General features: G+C 41.0%; 2 protein-coding genes across 4 annotated transcripts in view; one reads left to right on the top strand and one right to left on the bottom strand.

Moving 5' to 3' along the window:
* Positions 1-6,404, bottom strand: part of im:7136021 (uncharacterized) — a 108,380-nt gene extending 101,976 nt beyond the window's left edge. Inside the window, exon 1 of the mRNA XM_048537204.2 lies at positions 5,651-6,404. The gene's annotated coding sequence lies outside the window, so the exon portion shown is untranslated. The remainder of the gene's footprint in view (positions 1-5,650) is intronic.
* tpp1 (tripeptidyl peptidase I) overlaps positions 5,610-23,094 on the top strand; it is a 38,093-nt gene continuing 20,608 nt past the window's right edge. Inside the window, exons 1-11 of one of the 3 annotated variants that reach the window (XM_048537201.2) lie at positions 5,722-5,824; positions 5,934-6,020; positions 7,034-7,128; positions 7,375-7,514; positions 9,256-9,406; positions 14,334-14,455; positions 15,827-16,005; positions 16,661-16,859; positions 18,299-18,487; positions 20,295-20,367; positions 21,895-22,015. In XM_048537201.2, the coding sequence (XP_048393158.1) occupies positions 7,424-7,514; positions 9,256-9,406; positions 14,334-14,455; positions 15,827-16,005; positions 16,661-16,859; positions 18,299-18,487; positions 20,295-20,367; positions 21,895-22,015 (1,125 nt within the window). In that variant the 5' untranslated portion in view covers positions 5,722-5,824; positions 5,934-6,020; positions 7,034-7,128; positions 7,375-7,423. Of the gene's footprint in view, positions 5,825-5,933; positions 6,021-7,033; positions 7,129-7,374; positions 7,515-9,255; positions 9,407-14,333; positions 14,456-15,826; positions 16,006-16,660; positions 16,860-18,298; positions 18,488-20,294; positions 20,368-21,894; positions 22,016-23,094 lie in introns of all 3 variants that reach the window. The other 2 variants (XM_048537199.2, XM_048537200.2) reach the window with 2 other exon arrangements.

Raw genomic sequence — 23,094 nt, 5'->3', positions numbered from 1 at the left:
AGATACAGAGCACATTAGAGGTGGACAGGAATGGTGTATTTAGTCAAACTAAGTCTGCACATCACCATAGAGTACATTTACTGCCACCATCGTTTTTAAGTACAGAGAGATGGAGACCAGTTTTGGTCTAGTATGGTAGACAAAAACCACTTACAGGTCTGGCATTTTTTAATTAGCCAGTTCGGAGATGTTATGTCATACCCATGGAGCAAGTGGGACTTGAACCTGGGATTCCTAACTCGAGGTATTGAACAAGAGTAGTTTGTGTATTAGCAACTAAATACAGGTTGCATTGCTAAAGTCTCAATAAGGAATACCTAGGTGTTATGTCTTACTCATTCAAGATCCTAAACTGTTCTTCCCCAAAGTTCACATGACATCACCTCCATGGATCTCGCCTAAGGCACTCCTCTATACAAACCTTTTCAGACCCGTCACCCATGTACAATGACGAGTAATCAATAAGGGCAAAATGAGTTGGAATGCAAAGATGTTGAAAAGAAAAGAATAAATTAGTACTTGATGGGAGAGTGGGTATTTGAAGGAAATTTCATTGGTACGGATTCAATATTGAAAGCAGTATCACTGATAAGGTAATAACGCATGATTTGAATATCTGGGCAGAGAATGAATTCTGGGTTACAAGGCTTTAAAGTATGCTGTAGCATCATGGTATTTACACAGCTGTTAGCGCTGGAGCAAATTCAAAAAATTAATCTGGTGTAAGATGTAATGACCAAAGTTTGACAATGAAATCAACATCAACTCCACTGCAGCCTTCAGAGTGTTCAAAGCCGAGACTGCAAACCTAACACCAAGCTCATGGACTACAGAGCAATTGCAGTCTCCAGCATTCAGTATGCATCAGTAATACACAGAGCAGTACAAGCCCTTCTAAGGTCTATCTAACTTCCACCCTTACCTTATACTATCATCCACGTGCCTATCTAATTGCCACTTAAATGCCGAAACCACTACCCTCTCCGACAATGCATTCCACGCCCTTACCGCTCTGAGTAAGGAATCTACCTCTGGCGTCTCCCCCATATCTAACTCCACTCACTTTAAAACTATGTCCCCTTGTAATAACCACCTCAACCCTAGGAATAAGTCTCTGGCTCTCTATCTATACCTCTGATCATTTTCTATCTGCCAAGAATCTTTCTGTTAACCCTGTATTCTGCTTTCAAGTTTTTCCTTCCAAAATGAATCACCCCACACTTTTCAGAGTTAAACTCCATCTGCCACTTCTCAGCCCAGCTCTGCATCCTGTCTCTTTGTTACCTAGAACAGCCCTCCGCGCTGTCTGTAACGTGACCCATCTTTGTATTGTCCGCAAACTTACTAATCCAGCCTTCCACTCCCTCATCCAAATCATTTACAAAAATCACAAATAGAGGAGGACCCAGGACAGATCCTTGCGGTACACCACTCTTAACTGAGCACCATGTTGAATATTTTCTGTCCACTACCACCCTTTGTCTTCTAAGGGTCAGCCAATTCTGAATCCAATCTTCCACGTGTCCCCCATCCCATGTCTCCTTACCTTCTGCATGAGCCTTCTATGGGGAACCTTATCAAATGCCTTACTTAAATCCATCTATACCACATCCACTACTTGACCTTCATCCACGTGTTTGGTCACCTCTTCAAAGAATTCAGTAAGGTTTGTGAGGCATGATCTACCCCCCGCCCCCCCCCACAAATCCATGCTAACTATCATGAATCAAACATTGTCTTTCCGAGTAATCATAAACCCCATCTCTCAGAGCCCTTTCCAATGATTTGCCCACCGCTGACGTAAGACTAACTGGCCTGTAATAAAAACCAAAAGAACTGTGGATGATAAATAAAGTTAACATTTCGGGTCCGGTGACCCTTCCTCAGTCCTGAGGAAGGGTCACCGGATCCGAAACATTAACTCTGTTTTCTCCTCCACAGATGCTGCCAGATCTGCTGAGCTTTTCCAGCAACTTTGTTTTTGTAACTGGCCTGTAATTTCCAGGGTTATCCCGATTCCCTTTTGTGAACGAGGGAATGATGTTTGCCACCCTCCCATCTTCCTGCACCATACCTGTGGACAGTGAGGACGAAAAGATCATTGCCAAAGGCCCTGCGATCTCCTCCCTCGCTTCCCAAGGAATCCTTGGACAAATGCCATCAGGCCCAGGGGACTTATCTATCTTCAACTTCCTCAAAATTCCTAGCACATCTTCCTTATTAACATCCACCTCCTGTTTCACATGGTCCTCTACAACTAGGTCCCTCTCAGTTGTGACTACCGAAGAAAAGTATTCATTAAGGACCTCTCCTATCTCTTTAGACTTTGTGCATAAATTCCCCTTACAATCCTTGATCAGCCCTACTTTTTCTCTAGTCATTCTCTTGTTCCTCACATGCATGCAAAAAACCTTGGAGTTTTCCTTGATCCCATCTGCCAATGTTTTCTCATGCCCCCTGACAGCTGTCCGAAGCTTTTTCTTCAGGTCCTTCCTGGCTAATTTGTATCCCTCTAGAGCCTTTTCCAATCCTTGTTTGCTAAACCTTATGTCAGCATCCTTCTTCCTCGTAACCAGACATTCCACCTCTTGAGAACCAAGGCTCCCTCACTCGACCGCATCTTCCCTGCCTGCTAGGGACAACATATTGATCACACGCAGTATGCATTCCTTAAACAACCTTCACATTTCAAAAGTGCCCTTCCCTGACAGCATCTGTTCCCATTTTATGTTACCCAGTTCTTGCCTAACAGAATTGTAATTACCCTTACCCCAATTATAAATCTTAACCTGCTGTATGTACCTTTCCTTTTCCATGACTATTGTAAAAGTAACAGCATTATGGTCGCGACAGCTAAAATGCTCTCCTACCAACAGGTCTAAGACTTGGCCCAGTCATTACCAAGTACCAAATCCAACGTGGCCTCTCCTCCTGTTGGTCTATCCACATACTGTGCCAGGAATCGTTCTTGAATGCTCTGGACAAAATCTGCTCTGTCTAAACTATTACAACTAAAATGTTTCCAATCAATATTTGGAAAATTGAAGTCACCCATGACGACAACCCTGTGACTTCTGCACCTTTCCAGTATCTGTCTCCCAATCTGCTCCTCTACTTCTTTGCAACTATTAGGGGGTCTGTAAAAATAAAACCCCAAACAAGTAACTGCTCCTTTCTTGTTCTTGACCTCCACCCAAACTGACTCTGCAGACTATCATTCTCGAACTGCCTTTCAGTAGCTGCTATACTAGACCTGACCAGCAACGCCATTCCCCTGCCTCTGACTCCACCCTCCCTATTTCTTTTAAAGCATCTAAATCCCAGAACTTCCACCAACTATTCCTGTCCTTGAGTTACCCAAGTTTCTGTAATGGCCACAATATCGTAGTTCCAAGTACCGAAACATGCTCTAAGTTCATCCGCCTTATTTCCAATACTTCTAGCATTGAAATATACACACCTCAAATCATTTCTGTGTCCACAATTACGCTCCACTGACTGCAATTCTTTATAAACAACCTTACTCCCTGTTGTAACACGGTGTGGAGCTGGATGAACACAGCAGGCCAAGCAGCATCTAAGGAGCAGGAAAGCATGAAGAATCTAGGCCCAAAATGTCAGCTTTCCTGCTCCTGAGATGCTGCTTGGCCTGATGTGTTCATCCAGCTCCACACCTTGTTATCTCGGATTCTCCAGCATCTGCTGTTCCCATTATCTCACTCCCTGTTGTATCTGCTGGAAGGCTGAATACCTCATCCTCTGAATTACAAATCCGGTTCCCCACCCCCTGCCAATCTAGTTTACACCATCTCGTATGGCCCGAGCAAACCTCCCTCCCAGGATATTTGTGCCCTTTCAGTTCCGGTGCAACCTGTGCTTACTGCACAGGTCCCACCTTCCCACATTATCCACATAGTGGAAGCCCTCCCTGCTACGCCAGCCCTGTCGCCACATGTTTAGCTGCACTCTCTCCCTACTTCTTACCTCATGATCACGTGGCACTGGTTGTAATCCAGAACTACCCTGTTTGTCCTGGACCTCAGCTTCCGACCTTAGTCCCTGTACTCATTTTTCACATTCTCAGTCCTTTTTCTACCTACGTCAATGGTACCAATGTGTACCATGACTGCTGGTTGCTCACCTTAAGGATCTTGAAGACATGATCTGAGACATCACGGACCCTGACACCCAGGAGGCAACATGCCATCTGTTCATCTCGTTCGTGTCCACAGAACTGCCTGTCTGTGCCTCTTACTATAGAATCCTCCACCACAATTGCTCTCTTATTCTCCCCTCTTCCCTTCTGTGCCACAGGGCCAGGCTGAGTGCCACAGACCTGTCCGCTATGGCCTTCCCCTATGGCCCACTACCACCTCCCCAAGCTGTACACAAAACGGTATACTTATTATTGAGGGGAATGGCCACAGGCGATCCCTGCATTCTCTGCCTATTCCCTTCCCCTTCCTGACAGTCACCCAACTACCTTTTTCCTGTACCTTGGGTATGACCATCTCCCTATAACTCCTATCACCCCCTCAGCCTCCCAAATTATCCGGTGTTCATCCAGCTCTAGCTCCAGTTCCCTAAGTCAGTTTTTGAGGAGGTGGAGTTGGATGCACTTCTTGCAGGTGAAGTCAGAGGGGACACCAGCAGTGGCCCTTACCTCCCATGCCCTGCAAGAGGAGCATGCAACTGCCCTCGCTTCCATTCCCTCTCCTCTAGATTTCCAGGAGAATAAAAAAAAGCCTCACCTTACCAGCCCTCCACACAGTCTTTTTTTTAGAGGAGGAGGAGGATGGATGGGAGACACTACACATGTCCTGTTTCAAGTTTAGCCAATGCCCGAATATATCAGTTCCTTCCTGGCTTGTGTTCTCTCCACATGCCTGCCGCTGAAAACAAGACCATAACACATGGACCATATACAACAGACAGCTCAAATCACTGGAACACTACACCAGCACTTAATAAAACGCTGCAAAGCCACTGACAGGATACACCTTCCAATGTGAATGCCCTCTCCCAGACCAATATACCCAGCATCCAGGCATTGGACATGCACGTGATGGGTGGGCCATATTGTCTGTGTGCCCGACACAAGACTCCCTAAACATGTGCTGTACTCCGAGCTCCAAATTTGGTAAGGTGATCACTTGGAGAGCAGAGTAACTGGCAATTAGGGCACTCAGAAAACCTGCCTAAACAAATGCAACATACCCACCAACACGGGAGTCGCTAGCCGTAGAAAGCACAAACTGAAGAAGCTTGCCAGAAGGCACCAATTACTTTGAGTATCACTGGGCACATGGAGGTCAAGTGCAAACAGCAGAAACAGCAAGTGGTATCCAGAACGTCCTGTCCATCTCCAATACTAACAGCACCTGCCTTACCTTTGGCAGGGAACGATGCCCCTGGATTGGAGCATTCAGCCACCTCAGAGCCTACCCTCTCCCAAGGAGTGGAAGCAAGTCATCATCGACTCTTTCACCAACTTCCATCTTTCATATTTTATTCAAAACAATTTGTTTTGAAAATATTTGCTTAGATTTGCAGGGTTGTTTTTGAATTAAACATCGTCACGACAATTACCAACTGATTTGTGTCCCACGAATGTTTCAGCTGTGGTGCCGTACGTCCCGGAAGTACTTACACAGCAGACTTTGAATTCAGTGCAGAGTGCGTTTGTACAGCAATGATTCGCGTCCTCGCTGGCAGTTCCTTACAAATGGCATCAGGGTGAGTCTCAAGGCTTGTAGCGACCCATCCAACTCATTTTCGCCATCTTTTAACTGGGCTTCACGAATCGAGATGCATAGGGGGAGAGGTGGTGATAACTTCCATAACGATATTGAAATAACCTGATAAAATATTTCACGGTATTTTAGAGTTGCGTACCCACGGTCTCTCTAAATCTCAATCTTTGTTTGCAACAGGAGGTGTTCGTTCGTGGTATTTTGTATTTGCAGTGTTGTGATCTCTTCCTCCCGTGGTGTTTACCTGGAACCAGATCAGAATATTAGGTAAGCGCCGGATTTGGGTAAGATCCTTTGGCCCTCTCCCTGCATCAATCAGTTTCTGCTTGAACTAACATCTTCCATTTGCCTGAATCCTGCCTGTCTCTTTAGTTTTTGTCCCTGGTTGGAAGTGGGTGGTGGAGGGCTGGGGGGGCACAGTGGGGAGGAGTACGCTCCTACAATGCCCCGTCCTTGAATATGTTCAGCCCCACTGGAAGAACAGATCCAGCAGAGGTGATGATTTAGTGATGTACACTTGGAAGGGAGCTGCCCAGTGAGTCTTCAACATTTACTCCTGACCCCATGAAGTTTCATAGTAGCAAGTTAACCATGGACAAGAAAACCTCCTGCTGATGACCACACAATGTCTTGACTTGGAAATGGAGCGCTATTCCTTCACTGTCGCTGAGCGCAAATGCCAGAATTCCTGCCAAACAGAATTGTGGGTCTCCCTATAGCTTATGACTGCAGCAGCTTAAGGAAGCAACTCACAACCAAAAATTATAAGGCAACTAGGGCAAGCAATAAATGCTGTCTAGCCAGCAGTACTCATGTGCCATGAGAGAATAACATAAAATGATCTGAGAAAAGTGTGAATTTTAGACAGAGAAAATGGCTGTGTATGATATGGTCTTTGATGACTAAAACTGTTGTTTACCAGAGACTTTAAAAATCATAGGCATCTCATAGACAGGGCTGTAAGGGATGAATCAGAATACAGAAAGGAGATATAGCGCTTGGCGACATGGGGCAATCATAACTTCTCTCTCAGTGTTGACAAAGCAAAAGAACTGCTAATTGACTTTAGACAGAAAGGAGGTGAACACACCCATCTGATAGACTGGGTAACTATAAATAATGCTAAATCTTGTTCATGTTGATCTTCCATTGCATACATCCTGTGCGGTGTAAGCTGATTGCCTTATTCTGTCCAAGCATTTTCAACCTATGATCTCTATGCCCTTGATTACTATGATCTGCCTGTGCTGCTCGCAAACAAAGTTTTTCATTATGCTTAGGTACACAAGGCAATTAGTCAAATTAATCAATTGATTAGGACTATACTGGGGAACAATCTGGATGGCAGCGTGTCAAGACATTGCCGGGAACAAAGGTGACAGAATAAATGTGCATTTGGACACCAGTGGAACTGATGTGGTGAATGAAATATATGTTTATTTCTCACTTGAACAATTGAGCACTTATCTTTCAAACCTTTACTTGATAAGACTTTTGTAAGAGATTTTACTGGATTTTTTTCAAATTTTGTGATTAAATAATCAAGGCCGTATGATCCTAACATGCACAACTCTCAAAGTACTGGACATTTGTCTGTAATGAGTTTTCTGTTTTTCTGCAGCCTTCCTAAAGGATGGAAATATGTAGGGCGAGTATCAGCCTCTGACCAAATGCTACTCGTTTTTTCACTGAAACAGCAAAATACCAACAAACTCAAAGAACTTCTGGAGGAAGTATCAAACCCACATTCTATCCAATATGGTAATATCCAAAAAATGTTATGCTTCTTATTTTCTGTTTTCTGTGTTAGCAATGTTTGCAGGATTTTCTATGACTTGACAATTTGTCTGTCCAGTTAGTAAAGCAATCATTGCAGTCTTAATCGCGACATGCAGCCACTATATTAAGTTCCTCTAATTAGCTGAAGAAGCTATTTCCATCTTCATGCTTGAACATAGTTTTCTGCATACTTTTGGCAATGTGACACAGGCAAAGTGGCACCAGACTGGAAGAATTTCCTGGCTGTAGTCTGAAAGCTGGTTTATTTTAAAAATGTTCTAAATATTTATGCCGCTATATATTTATACATCTTGTGATATTATTTGAAGGCAAAAGTTTCTTTAGTTATTTTGAGTTGAGCTTATAATGGGATATATTACTAACAAATTGGGAACAAAAATTTTAATGTGAATTCAGAGATAAAAATTCTGCCTGACCAATCTCCTCCACTTCTTTGAGGAAGTAAGAATCCATGTGAACTGAAAAGCTCTATGACTTGAAATATCAGCACTTTCAAAAGAGTTTTTTGCAAAATTCAATGTTAAGTAAACAGACAGCTCTGACAATTCAGAATCAAAACAAAGTGCAGGAAGTGTGTATTCATTAATGGAATAATTTCAAGAATGTTAAGTATTGAATGGAACAGGTCAGAGATGGTACAATTTGTCTAATTTATCTAAATAACTTGCTTGCAAAAACTTAATACGTAATGGTCAAAATTATAATACCAAACAGGGAACAATAGTAAAGTCAGAAAACACAAAATGAATTGGCAACAATCAGTAAATTTTGGAAAAATAGCAGATGAGACACATGTAAGGCTCTATCGAAAGGAAGAAGAAATAGTTGACCTGGCTACTTCAGAAATGGTATTGAAATTGCAATGGACTCTTTGTGACCTCCATGCTAAATGTGTCGAAGCATGCAGAGCAGCAGTCAACCAAAGCCAAAAAGATATTGGACTAAACATGGTGAATGCTGGAGAAACTCAGCAGGTCTGGCAGCATCTGTGGAGAGAAAAGCAGTTAACATTTTGAATCAGTATGTCTTCTTCTGAACTTGGAAGATGCTGCAAGACCTGTTGAGTTTCCCCAGCATACTATGTTTATTTCAGACTTCTAACATCTGCAGTATTTTGCTTTTGTTAAAAATATTGAACACATCAAAAATGTACTATAAAGATTGGAACAGGAACTGAACTGATATCATTGATGTGTCACACCTTGAACATTCGATTGCTATGTGCAGTGCAGGAAAAGGAAGCATGTGTAGTTCTTTAGCTGTTAAAAGTTGATTTTAGAGCTGATATTAGGAACCTTTTCATCATATGTGAATAAGTAAATAGAGTAACAGAGCAAAAATCCTGGGATCATTTCAGAAATTATTGAATTGTGAGTTGTTGTGCTGAAGTGAGAAAAAATCTTTCTGGATGGATGAATTAAGATGAGGTGAATAACTTCTTTAAAATACTTTTTTACCTACATTTCTAATTTGCATTTCAGATCTCCACTTGTTTTATGTATTCTATGTATGTTTCAGTATTTTATATTACTTGATAAGGTTGAGCAAGACTCCTTCTGGAAGAATTTCCAATGTGAATACATGACTAATTCTTATTTAAGGTTTATGACTTTTTAAAAATGTAATAAAAATCTTTGCACTTTTTAACCCTTTTTGAGAAATATTTAGTTGCATTGGTAAACTGAGTCTCACTATTCTCTAGGTAAATACCTCACCTTGGATGAGTTATCCAGTCTGATTCGACCTTCAGAAGAGACTCTGAAAACCGTATGGACATGGCTGGAAAAACATGGTGTACAAAACTGTACCACAATCCAGACTTTTGATTTCTTGAAATGTTTCATGTCTGCCAGGTGAAAATAAGTCTGAGTTGCGGAATCTCTACTATTTCATAGAGTTTATAGGGTCATACTGAGCTGTTAAGAAAGGAAAATGTTTTTTCAGTGTTCTGCATTAATTTGAGAGATATGGACAATGTAGGTTACAACTGAAAACTTTCTTAAGGCACAGAAGTTTTGTTTTAAAGTTTGACCAAGTTATACTTTGGATATAATTCAGTAAATTCTAGACTCCATTGCTACAGACGTTAATTCTTGTTTCAACCTGATCAGCTCATGTGCATCTCAAAGGTTAGCTTTTTAGATTAGGTTAGATTAGATTCCCTACAGTGTAGAAACAGGCCCTTCGGCCCAGCAAATCCACACCACCCTTTGGAGCATCTCACCCAAACCCATCCCCCACACACCCCTGAACACTACGGGCAATTTAGCATAACCGATCCACCTAGCCTGCACATCTTTGGACTGTGGGAGGAAACCAGAGCATCCGGAGGAAACCCATGCAGACACGGGGAGAGTGTGCAAACTCCGCACAAACAGTTACCCGAGGCTGGAATCGAACCCGGGTCCCTCGTGCTGTGAGGCTGCAGTGCTAACCACTGAGCCACCATGCCGCCCCAATTTAATCTAAGATGCAAAATGATTAGACGCCTTGGCTTCAAAATTCCTCAAGTGATAACAGCAGTTATACTAGAATTATACCAATGGTGCTCTCAAGCCAGAGTTCACAGGATCAGTAAAAGGAAGTTTATTAGTTTGCGACAAGCATTTCTTTTGCATCTTTCATTAAAGTGATTCTGGCTATGTACAATTCTTAGATGGAGAAGGGATGGTGTGTGTCCAGATCGCCTTACTGACCCTGGGAAGTTGTCCTTGTGGCCCTCTGAGATAAAAACACAATGGTGTTTTTATGAAAGGAAATAATAGGCCTAGATTTTTTTTTCCAGCCTGGACCTCCCTGTTGGCACTTGTGTGTGCTGTGGTGGAGGTCAAGCTGCCTCCAAACATTCACTGTGTTGTTTGCATCAGTCAGGAAGCTTAAAACAGTGTCTGCATACCGATGTGGGGGAAGATAAGGAGTTACAAAGTCTTACACTGAATTCATAGCTGGGCAGGAAGCTTCAGGGCAGTGCCTGCATAACTATGTGTAGGCAGATAAAAGACATTAATTTATAGAAGTATAGAAATCAATGGGATGTTATCCCAATAACATCTCACCCTTACCCACAGTGCATGTTACTCCTTTAAAGAACTCCAGTAAATAGGTTGAACACAACTTTTCCTCCATAAAAACATGCTGACTGCAACTGATTACTTTGAGTTTTCTAAATGCCCAGCTGTAATCAATTCTAACAAAGTGCCCAGGATTAAATTCAAATTCAGTATGTATTGTTTCCTGTTTTCTGCAGTCCTCTCTCCCTTATTGATTGCAGGAATTATGTTTTCTACTTTCCAGTTTGATGGAAACTTTCCAGAATCTATCAAATTTTGGAAAGTTAACACTAACAGATCGTCTATAGAACTAGCTCACTTTTTAAGACTGTAGAATGAAGCCCATTGAAATGTGGGCACTTGTCGTTAAATTGTTCAGTATCTCTCTAGCATGATTGTAATCTCACCAATTTCTCACTCCCTTTCACCTCCTGATTTACAGCTATTAGTGGAATTTGGTGAAAACTGAAGCAAAACATTTCTTCATTTCATCTGTTATTTCCTCGTTATCTGCTTATTCTGTGGAGGTCCAGCATCACTTTACTTACTGTTTCCCTTTTTAAACCTGTAGAAACTCTTGCTGTCTATTTTACATATTTAGCTAGCAGCCCCTCATATTTTAATTTCTTCCTCCTTATTAATCTTTTAGTCCACCTCTACGGTTTATATTTTGACCAGTCACCTGATCTGCCAGTCATTTTTATGCAATGACATGCTTTTCCTGAAGTTTAATGCTCTGTTTAACTTCTTAAGTTCACCACATTATGGTAGGCCCTTCTGTTCATTTTTTTCCTTCATTCGAAACGTGCACTTATTCTGAGCATTCTGAAATATGTCCTTAAATGTTTATACTGCTTCTCTATTGATCTATACCTCAACCTAGTACCCTGGTTCCCTTCCGCTAGCTCAGTTTTCATGTTTTCACAGTTGCCCTTATTTAAGTGTAAAACTTTAGTCTTAAATCTAATACTCTGTATTTCATATGAGATGTAAAATTCAATCCTATTGTAGTCACTGCTCCCTCGGTGTGCCTTTTCCCTGAGCCCATTAATTAATCCTGTGACATTTCCCAATACTGGATCTGGTATTATCTGCAATCTAGTTGGTTCCAGAGCATACTGCTGTAAGAGACTATGTCAGAAGCTTTCCACGAATACCTCAGCCACGCTACCATTGCCCAACCTGACGTTTCATGTTTTGTGTAGATAAAAATCACCTACAATTACTACCATCCATTTAGTACAAACACACAATATTTCTTCCTGCATAATTCTTGCACCTTTACCTAGCTTCCTATTCTTGTTGAATTTTAAAACCAATTGATATTCAGGAGCCAATTCTTATCATTATGCAGCAGTATCTTCCTAATGGCTATGAGATCACATTTATTTACTTAAATGTGCACCTTCAATTTGCTTGCTTTGTTATGAATCCTACACACATTCAAACACAGAACTTTTGTGTTTTTATTACCTCTGTGACATCCAGACTTGACGGTTGATATATTCTGTCTATCCTGCCATTCTGTGATCCCTTCCTATTCTTTTCCTGTCCTGACTCTATCCCTTGATTTGCTGTCTCTCACCAAACTTAATCCCTCACCCACAATGTTTCGTTTAAGGTCTCCTTTCCTTCCCTGGTTGTATGCTAGAACACTGATTCAAGCATAGCTCAAGTGCTGCCCCACTTCCCCAATATTGATGCTAGTGCCTCATGAACTGGAACCCATTTCTCCCACAGCACTCTTTTTCAGCTACATATTCATTTCACATTCCAGAGATGATCACCCTTGAGATTCTGCTCTTCAACTTGGTGCCTCACTCCTCATACTGACTAAGCAGAACCTGTTTCTCAGTCCTGCCTATGTTGCCGTGCCTACTTGAACCATGGCAACTGGATCCTTCTCACATTCCATATTTCTGTCCAACCTGAGCAAATGCCCCCAACCCTGGCACAGGGTGTAACATTGTATGCTTGGCTGCACAGAACAGTTTCTAGCCCCCTCACTGTACTACCCTCGAATACCGCTACTCCCCTACGTCTTATTCACCCATTTAATGGTGCTGTGAATTACATTCCCTCTAATTCAGCCACTATGCAGACCTCAGAGGTCACTGCACCGCAATGGCTAGAGAAACCAGAAGTGAATGCACCAACAATGCTGACATGTGCAGACTCTCAGTGCAGCTTTGAAGGAGCATTGGTTCTTCATCCAGGTGCCCTGGTCAGTCCATTCTTTTTCCTTACAGACCTTGCATTTTCTGACACAAGCAAGCACCTCAAACTTGACAGATAATAATGAGATTGGTGGTTTAGTGGTCAGCAAAGAAGGTTAGTTCAGAGTACAATGGATCAAATGGGCAATTAGGCTGAGGAATGGCAGGTGGAGTTTCATTTAGATAAATGTGAGGTGCTGTATTTTGGAAAGGTGAATCAGGGCACAAATTATACACTTAAGGTCCCAGGGAATGTTGGTGAAGAAAGAGACCTTGGGGTGTAGGTTCATAGTTCATTGAAAGCGGAGTTGCAGGTAGACACGGTAGTGAAGAAGGGATTTGGTACAAATGGTCAGTTCATTGAGTATAGGAGTTGGGAGCTGTACATGACATTGGTTAGGCCACTTTTGGAATACTGCATTCAATTCTGGCCTCCCTGCTGTAGGAAGAACGTCAGTAAAGATTTGCAAGTTTGTTGCCAGGGTTGGAGAGTTTGAGCTAAAGGGAGAAGCTGAATAGGCCGGGGCTACTTTCTCTGGAGCGTCAGAGGCCGAGAGTTATAAAGTTTGTAGAGGTTTATAAAATCATCAGGGGCGTGGATAGGGTGAATAACCAGTGTCCTTTTCCCAGGGCAGAGTATTCCAAAACTAGAGGGCATAGGTTTAAGGTGAGAACGGTAAGATTTAAAAGGAACCTAAGGGGCAACTTTTTCGCACAGAGCGTGCTGCGTGTATGGAATGAGCTGCCAGAGGAAGTGGTGGAGTCTGGTACGATTACAACATTTAAAAGACATCTGCATAGGTATATGAATGGGAAGGGTTTAGAGGGATATGGGGCAAATGGGACTAGATTAATTTCGGATATCTGGTCAGCATGGACTGGCTGTACCGAATTGTCTGCTTCAGTGCTGTATAACTGACTCTATCACTGTAAGAGCTATGGTCCCTGCATGACTATCTTCTCTTACCCCTTACTTGACTTACTTGTTGTCACCTCCTCCTTCCTGCCCCTTACTACAAATAGAGTTGGACTGCACAATTCTAAGGGTGTGACCACCTTTTGAAGCAAAGTATCCAGGTAACTCTTCTCCCACCATAATATATGACAGAGTTTACAGTTCAGACCCCAATTCAATATGAATCGGAGTTCCTGCAGTTTTAGACATTTACTTTTGCATGAATCCTTCCTTTCCAAAAATAATTTCGGTATGGTTTGGGATTTTTGTAGCGGTGTAGTAAAGGTACAACTGAAAATATTCCAGAGGTGGTAAATTGCAGCCCTAAAATCTTTTATTCACAGTTGAATAGGAAAGTTAACTGGGGTTACACCGAACGTCACCTAATTCGTTTTGAGCAGACAGTTAAGGTGTAGTTGAACCAGTACTACTTGAGCCAGTGAGAATGGAACATTTCATTGGGTATCCTGCTATTAAACTTAAAAGTTTGGTTTTGCAGTTCAAGAACTGTTAGTGAGTGAAGTCACTGAGTTATTCTGTTTGTCAATCTGTATTTCAGCACTGCTGAAAAGCTTTTACCCGGATCAGAATTTAATCGGTACACCGATGGCCATCACACCTTAATAAGATCTCCAGTTAAGTATGAAGTCGCTGAAGAAGTTGCTGAACACATTGATTTTGGTGAGCCAATAAATCAATGCACTTCAAATAGTGTTGTGGATAAATGTACTGCAGCTAAAGCCTTACATGTCATTCTGTCCTCTCTCTGGCTGGATAATCATTATAGTCGAACGGATGTTTGGTTTTAAGCCAGTCAGCTGTCAGATTCAGGATATTTTAAACCAAGCCACTGACAAATTCAGACAGGCAGAGTTTCTGATTTAAAATATTGGAAGTTATCTTCTTCCTAAAGGATAGAGTCTAAAACTTAAATTCTTTTTCTTTCCATTAACAACGTTGCTCAGCTCAAACTCATTTTGAATTCACAACTTTTCCCATGTTCTTCTCTTTTCTAATAAACATGTGAAGCATCTGTTTTTAAATATCTCTGCAAATTTACGATCATTTTTAAAACTACTAGGGTTTCCTTTTTTAGTACCTTTTGTAATCTTTAGATCCTGATTTCCCTTTCAGTTTTACAATGCTAACTCTGAGTTACCTGAGAAAAAAAATGTCCTTTTTTAACTTTAAGTATGACCTGGCTTCATGTTGCATCCGAAGTCTGTGGTTTCTTCTGCCGCAACATTAGCTCACCGACCTGATGTTTTTTTCAATTGTTCATATTCAGCACAGGAGCACACGCTTGTCTTTGCAAGTCTGCTAACAGTGTACTTGTGGGAGGACCTTTGTATGCATTTTCACAATTCCATTTTCTTTTCTCATTCTGACCCAATCAATGAGGAGGTAATTAAAATTTTCTGGAACATTAATTTGGTTGTTATTGTTAATCAACTTAATCTTACTTCAGATTTCTATCATAAATCTGTGCTTCCTCCTGTTCTACATTAAATTTGTATTTCTTCCAGTGTTTCAAAAAATGCAGTAATTTTGTGGCACATTGCTACATGCAATTCTGTAACAATCCGCCTCTGAAATATCCACTATGAAGTATCCCAGGGTAGCTCAGTACCAACCCGAATTGGGTTTCCTTACTTGGACACTACTTCACACCTGCCTTGCTTTAATGCCAGACACTGGGCTGCCCTACCCTACCACAACCTTTCCTTGATTCTCACCTATTTGTTCACAATGTTTGCTTTTCACTCTGCTTCAACAAATTGTGGCATTTATACAACCACCTTAATATAGTAACTTGTCCAAAGAAATGGAGATATTATTGGGAGAACATAGATAACAAGGTGTAGAGCTGGGTGAACAGCAGGCCAAGCAGCATTAGAGGAGCAGAAAAGCTGACGTTTTGGGTCTGGACCCTTCTTCAGAAAATTCTGATTCTCCAGCAGCTTGCAGTTCCTACTAGCTCTGATATTATTGGGAAATATTGCTTTCCGGGATAAATTACACATTTTGAAAACAAACATGTATTTATTTTAGTTGGAGGTGTACATCGATTCCCTCAGAAAAAGACCGTGATAAGCAAGGCCTGGAAAACTAGCCAGAATATAAAAGCAGGTTTTCACTTGGGCGTGACGCCAGCTGTCGTGAGAAAACGCTATAACCTTACTGCAAGTGCTGTTGGTTGTCATGAAAATAACAGCCAAGCTGTGGCACAGGTAATGCTGTTAGTCTGACCATATCAAACCCACTGGTAAGTTGGACTTTCAATACGACCTTCAAAATCTCTGTTTCCTGTTATCGGTTAGATGGAATAGTATTTTGCTGAAAGATATATACATTGTGCCTCCTGAGGAGAACCACCACATTAAGCTTCAAATGACAGTGTCCTACCGAAAGGGCTGACACTGAATAGGAAGCAAAGGAACTTATGAACAGAGACCGAAAATGTAGTTAGTGATAGAACTGCGAAAAGCTGTTGATGTGGAGGAGCACTGATTTAACTAACAGGGATCAGGGATTCAAAGATCATTCAGATACCTGGACAATATGATCTGGGGCATTAGCTTCATGGATTTTTCATGGATGGTGGAGGAGGCCCCACAAGACCTTGGAGCCAAATCACGTTGAATTGAGCAGGATAGATTTACTAATGATAAGTTAATAAACTAAACATGTTATTTTGTATAGTTATTTATTTAATTTTTGTTTGATCTGGAAAATAAAGTTCAGATATTTGTTTTATTGAACATCATGCGTTTTCATTAATACAAATTACATTACAAATTTCATTAATACAAATGATACATTGCAGATGAAGCAAACTGAATTCTATTCCTACGAATTAACCAGATCAACTGTTTTATCCTTCAGTTCCTGGGGCAATATTTCCACCAGATAGACCTCTCAGAATTTATGGCATTATTTGGTAGCAGCTTTGTGCACCACAATAAAGTGAGTAAAGTGATTGGGTCCCAGTGCGGTATAAAGGCAGGTTTGGAAGCCAGCCTGGATGTGGAGTACATTATGAGTGCCGGTGCAAACATAACTACCTGGGTCTTCAGTAATACAGGTAGGTTTTGGTTGAAACTGTGGATATAACTTTGTAACTACTTGCATGACAGATTAGCCAAACTATAGTATGCCCTTGTGAGGCATTTACATCTCACAACATGATCAGCCAAGCATGGGTCATCTCAGTTTTGTTTGTTATAAATATAATGAAGTGTCAAGATACTTCTGCTTTTACACAGCTTGTGACACTTGTTTAATCAGTAGTTGTCACATGATGTTAATGATATATAAAGTTCACACATTGGGTGAGATGTAAAGCCCTGTGTAGAAGTAGCATTCACTTGAAACATTTTGGCTAAATATGCCATTGTGAATTTGATAAACCCCTGAAGCAGCCAAACTCCGTTCATTATAAATAATGTTAGGAATTTTGACCTTTATTCCTTTTACCTTAGTCAATGGACAGTAATAATTTGATTTAAAAAAAGGAGATACCATCATCTCCACAAATTTCTGGAAGAAAAAGATACTGAAATAATATCCAATATTTATCACAACAATTTTACTGAATTTGAGGAGTGTAATAAGTGGTTTTTAAAATATTGTTTTCACTAAAAAGTAATTAAAGCGGAGAACATTTCTGTTTCTTAAGAGGAGATAAGCATTGGAAACAGGCTCAGACTGGAGTGACTTGATGTTGCTGAATCACTTAGGGGTGGAGTGGGATAATGACCTGAGGATAGGGAGCTGAGCTTGCATTAGTGTTTAGACTACTGAGTCAGCCAGTGTACCGAAGGAACTGGAGTACCAATGAGCTTATTCAGCATTCTGAGTTAGGCAGAGATTCTGAAATTTGTATGTTTCCAAAGGTCTATTTCGGTTTCCCCAACCACACACATGAATCAGAATGGTTTTGTAACTTTGCAGCTGAAAGATCAGAAAAACCTTGTCAGATGCTGTGAATGTCATTCTGGAAAAGTGATATGCACGTGCAGAGTCAAAGGTTCAATTTGAGTTAAATTTAATTAATATCCATTAATGCTTACATATTCGGCCTCCTGCTGCTCAGAAGTGGAAGTTACTATGAGAACACTTGCTGAGCTCTTGCAGAAAACAATGGCCTTGAGGGATAGCACTCCACATCTGTGCACTTGAAAACGGCAATTTATTCCAGGTTATGCAACTACATTAATGCCCTGTAGTTCGATATGTGTTGGCAGATTGAAGGTTGCAGTTGGGAATTAGTGACACCATGACTTCTGGCCACCACTCATTTTTGAAGGTTTAAGATTCTGTGGGTGTGAGATGATTCTAACATGAGCCAGTTCCCTTTCATTCTTACATATTCAAGAATAATTAGTTGGCTGAACAGAAATCTGTTTTGGGTTGTCTTAAATTCTCCCTACACTAAACTGAACAATTTCTTCATAACTTTATCCCTATGTTTATCCGGATAATTGTGAGGAAAAGTAAATTAAATATTGTTGATCTGTGCAGGAAGACACGAATCTCAAGAACCCTTTCTTGACTGGATGATGTTACTGAGTAATATGTCATCGATTCCATGGGTCCACTCTGTTAGTTATGGAGATGATGAGGACAGTCTGTCTCTGGCATATTTGAACCGAATCAACGTTGAGTTCATGAAGGCAGGTGTACGTGGACTCACAATACTCTTTGCTTCTGGTAATTGCTTTGAATTTTATGACAAATGGCTTCTAAAGCATGTTTTTTTTCCACTTTTAATTCTGCCTTCACATGAAGCATTTAAACTTGGAATCAAGAGTGTCTTTTCTAAAAATTTAACACAACTTGCAGAACACCGAGGTACAGACAGACGTGGGTGACCTGAGACGTGGATCACAAGAAGTTAACATGCAAGCGTAGCTAGTGATTAGGAGGACAAATAGAATTTGATAATTTATTGCAAGGAAATAGAATATAAAAGTAGGGATGCTTTGCTACAGGTGCACAGAGCATAAATAAGACCACATCTAGAGCACTGTGTACAGTTTTGGTCTCCGTATTTAAGAAAGCACAGATGTGCATTAGAAGTTTTTAGGAGAAGGTTCACTTGACTGATTCCTGGGATGAAGGGATTATCTTATGGAGAGTGTGGACAGGTTGAATCTGAAGCCATTGGAGCTTAGAAGAATAAGAGATGATCTTATGGAGCCAAATAAAATCCTGAAGGAACTTTATTCACTCAGGGTAAGTGGGCACTGCTGGCTGGGCATTGTCCGTACCTACTTGTCCTCAAGAAGATGGTACAGGGTTACCTTCTTGACAAGGTGGATCTTGAAAGGATGTTTCCCCTTGTGGGAGAGACTAGACTTAGACAACAGTTTAAAAATAAGGGGTCTTCCATTCATGAAAGAGATGAGAAAACATTTTCACTGAGGGTCATGAGTCTTTGGAACTCTCCTATTTCTAAAGCAGCTGTAGTTAAATTCCTGACAATAATTGAATCATATCGAGGCTAAACTGGAAAGTAGAGGAGGGCACAATCAGATCAGCCATGATTTTATCGAAAGTCACAGTAGGCTTAAAGGGCTGAATGGTCTGCTGCTGCTTCTAGTTCATTGGAACCGTTGTAACTACTATGTTCTTGGCTCATTGTGTGATACATATTCAGTTTGTGAAGAAATAGCAGGGAATTCGGTCAGCATAGATATGTAACAGAATATTTGAAAGTTATTCATTTTTGGTTCTTTTGCACACAGGTTTGAAATTAAAGAATATTTTATGGCAATTTTTAGTTTGGCTGCAACCTAAAATGATATTGTTAAATAGCCTGTATTAGTTGCGATAACAAATAGTGTAAGAAAGTTTGTGTTTCAATCAACTTGACGTTTAGTCTAAGTCCCCAAAAATTCATGAAAAGGTTATATGTGTTAGCTGTATTTACAATCAAACAGTATCTGTTAATACCATCCAAAAGGATATATTTCATTTGTATTTGTTGTTCCGGAAGATGAAAAATGTAAGAGGTGTAGGAAAGATATGATGTTGACTTTCAGAATTAAGTGTCTTTCTCTACAGTCTATCAATAAACATGAAAATAGCAAAAAAAAAATCACCAAAGATAGACATTCACAAATTAGTCTTGGCAAGTACTGTATCAGACAGCGAGTCTAATCTGATGGTGACATTGCACTGTGTTCCTGTGATGTTCCTATTCCGATGATTTGTGGCTGTTTGAATTCAGGGACCAGAAGCTTGCTCTCCCCAGAGGAATGTGGATCTAATTTAGATGGCAGTAATGCTCCCACCTAACATTTTCATGGTATGTCCATCAAAGTTTAAAGAGTTCATTTTGTTTTTATGCCGTTAGGTAGAGATAAAATTCTGTACGTTTCTCAGGTTATTAAAATACAGTATAATAATGAGCTCTGCATCTTGCGAAAGTTGCTAAAATTAAACTTTTAATTGTAAAAGCTGGTGGAAGGGGTGGTGTCAGTTGAATTTTAACATTCATTTACCTTATGGACAGGTGATGATGGTGCAGGCTGCAGAGAGGTTCGGAGAGGCATAAATACATTCAGACCAAGCTTCCCTGCGTCTAGGTAACGTCTCAATACACTGTGCCACTGCCCAGTTGGGTGGATAGGTAATATTCAGCATCTCACTTGCATTGCGTCATCAAAACTCTTGACTATTACAGTGAATAGTGACACACGAAATTATTTATATTTGTTATTTCAAGACCCGTAACAGTTCTTCAGTAACAATTAATTTATTTTTTAACATTCTACGTAAAGTTCGAAAAGTTGTTTCTTCTGGCCTAATATATTTGTTGCAAGAACTAATTGTGAATTCTAATATGCCAAACTAGAATTGGTAAAGATCAGAAATAGTATACTGGCAGTCCAGGCCACGGCAAAGCAGAGATCAACACAGATATTCATAATTTCCATTGCTCAGCTTGCCAGTGTGGGGCACTTTAGAGGTTAAATGTCTGCCCACACTAAGGGAACCAACATTGGCAAGATTAATCCCGCCTGCACCCTGACCTAATTATTGGTTACAGCATGACACAGCCAGCTACCCAGTGAAAAGCGGTGGCATGTCAAGGCTGGATCAGAAGAAAGTAGAGAAGGAAAGCCAGGAGGAAATATTGGGAAAGACTTTGCAATCGGCAACCAAAGTGGCTAAGGCATCTGCCCAAAGTCACTAAAAAATCTCAAACCATTTCTAGCTCAGGCTTCAATTGAATTCAGCTGGTGAGCTCTAGACATCACACAGGTTCTTCCCTGCACCACACCAGTTTAGTCAAGTCATTCAGACTTAGTTAACTGTATATCATCCAGCTTCTACTGAAAACCAGATGATAGCTTTGAGGTGGGAGCAGAGTGGTGGAAATTCCCCACTACAGGGGCACGAGAATGAGACAAGATCTTTGTGCATTCAAGCTCCTCTTTCCATCCCCACAGCCAGCTACTGGTTAGTTAGTTCACTGCTTGTTATAGCTTGGTTCAACATGTGTTTTGCCCTTTTGTGAATGAATATTGTATTTGAGGTGGTCTAATTAATTCCATTTGAACATTTAGACAGGCTGCCATAGGTTATGAGTAAGTGAGATATGGGAAGTCAGGCGTGAAAGCCTGCCTCAAAATCAAATCAAGTGGGCATTGGAGTTTAGAGGAACATTGAAGAATACAGCCAATATTATAAAATAAAACTAAGAACTGCAGATGCTGAAGATTTGAAACAAAAACAGAAATTGCTGGAGGGACTCACCTGGTCTGGCTGCACATGTGGAGAGAAAGCAGAGTTAATATTTCAAGTGCTGTGAGCCTCCTTCAGCCACTATTGCCTCTGCTGGTTAATACAATCTTTGGGCAAGAAAGTTTGACCACTGCCAGGGGATTGCTCCACAGTGTGGATTTGTGTAACTATTTACTAGGTAACTTGTAACCTTTTATTTTCATCAGTTGTACCCATACAGAAGACAGCATTTAGGGGGTCATTAATTGTTATAGGAGAAGTTATTACAACGATAGATTTCAGGAAAAGATCCTACCATAGAAAATGCCATTATAATAAATCTGTATGTGATGCTCAGCCATAAACAATGACTAAATTTCTTTCAGTCCATATGTCACAACTGTGGGAGGAACGTCCTTCAAGAATCCCTTTCAAATTACTTCTGAGGTCACGGATTTTATCAGTGGTGGTGGATTCAGTAACGTGTTTAAGATGCCAGACTATCAGTTAAGTACACCTGTTGATCACTAGATTGATTTTGTTTTACTGAAGATGGCTTCCTAATGAAGAGGTATTCCCAGATGATGCAGACATAGGATCACCCATCACCCAAAATAGATGCAGAAACTTAAGTCATTTTAATAACGTAATGATGCTGAAGATTCCATGTACTCCTACCTCCCCAAGAAAGTCAGCATGTCAGGTAGGATAGTGGTGTGGCAGTAATCATTAGGACCTCTCTCTTACCTCCAGTTCAAAAAAGGCAGCATGGCATATAGGATAGTGGTGTGGACATTTTACCGTCCAAGATGTGAAGTGAGCCGCTCCTGCGCCTTGTGCAGACTGTGTGACCTTGGAATGTAATTGTAACTAAGACTACCAAAGTGAGTAACTAAAGTGAAACTTTTTAGGCTGCAGGATATTGTTTGTGCTTCTCAAACATAGCTTACTAAAGGATAGGAGTCACAGTCATTGAGTCATGAATGTCCACTTATATGGTTGGGAATGCTTGGGGCCAAGATGTTTAGTCGACACAGTGACCACAAAGAGAGTAAGTGAAGAGCCCGGAGAGGCACCCTGGTCCAATTCATGAGCAGGGTTCTTGCCCCTGCGTGCAATGTGTCCTGGCAGCAGAATTCCAGGTTGCGTGTCTGTGTCTGTGTACAAAAGCAGCCACTATGCATGCACATGCAGTAACTTAGCATGCATAGAGCATGATCTGAAGTTTTGGGGTCTGCTGTCCAGGGGAGCAACTCATGAACTGGAGTTGCCAGGTACCCAACATGACTTTCATAGCAGGAATTTATGCCATTAGTTTTCTCTGCAGCCCATGGAAGAATAGCCAACTGCACATACATGTCATGAGATCAGGTACTAATGCATGCAAACAGACCAGTCTCCATTCACAAATGAAATTCTCGTCTCCCCATTTAAAATGTGGGTATCAGAGCAGATTCTATTTTCTTGATGTCAACAACTGCACTTTTGTGATCTTGCTATTTTTTCCCAACTGATTCACCCTTGCCCACATTGTTACGGGCTGAGAAAATTCACCCCATGTGTCTTTTGCTCCTTGAATGTTCAAT

This window comes from Stegostoma tigrinum, chromosome 10 (genome assembly GCF_030684315.1).
Source record: "Stegostoma tigrinum isolate sSteTig4 chromosome 10, sSteTig4.hap1, whole genome shotgun sequence".
Lineage (NCBI taxonomy): Eukaryota > Metazoa > Chordata > Chondrichthyes > Orectolobiformes > Stegostomatidae > Stegostoma > Stegostoma tigrinum.
The sequence above is the reverse complement of the archived record's forward strand: the minus strand, read 5'-3'. Positions and strand labels throughout refer to the sequence as shown.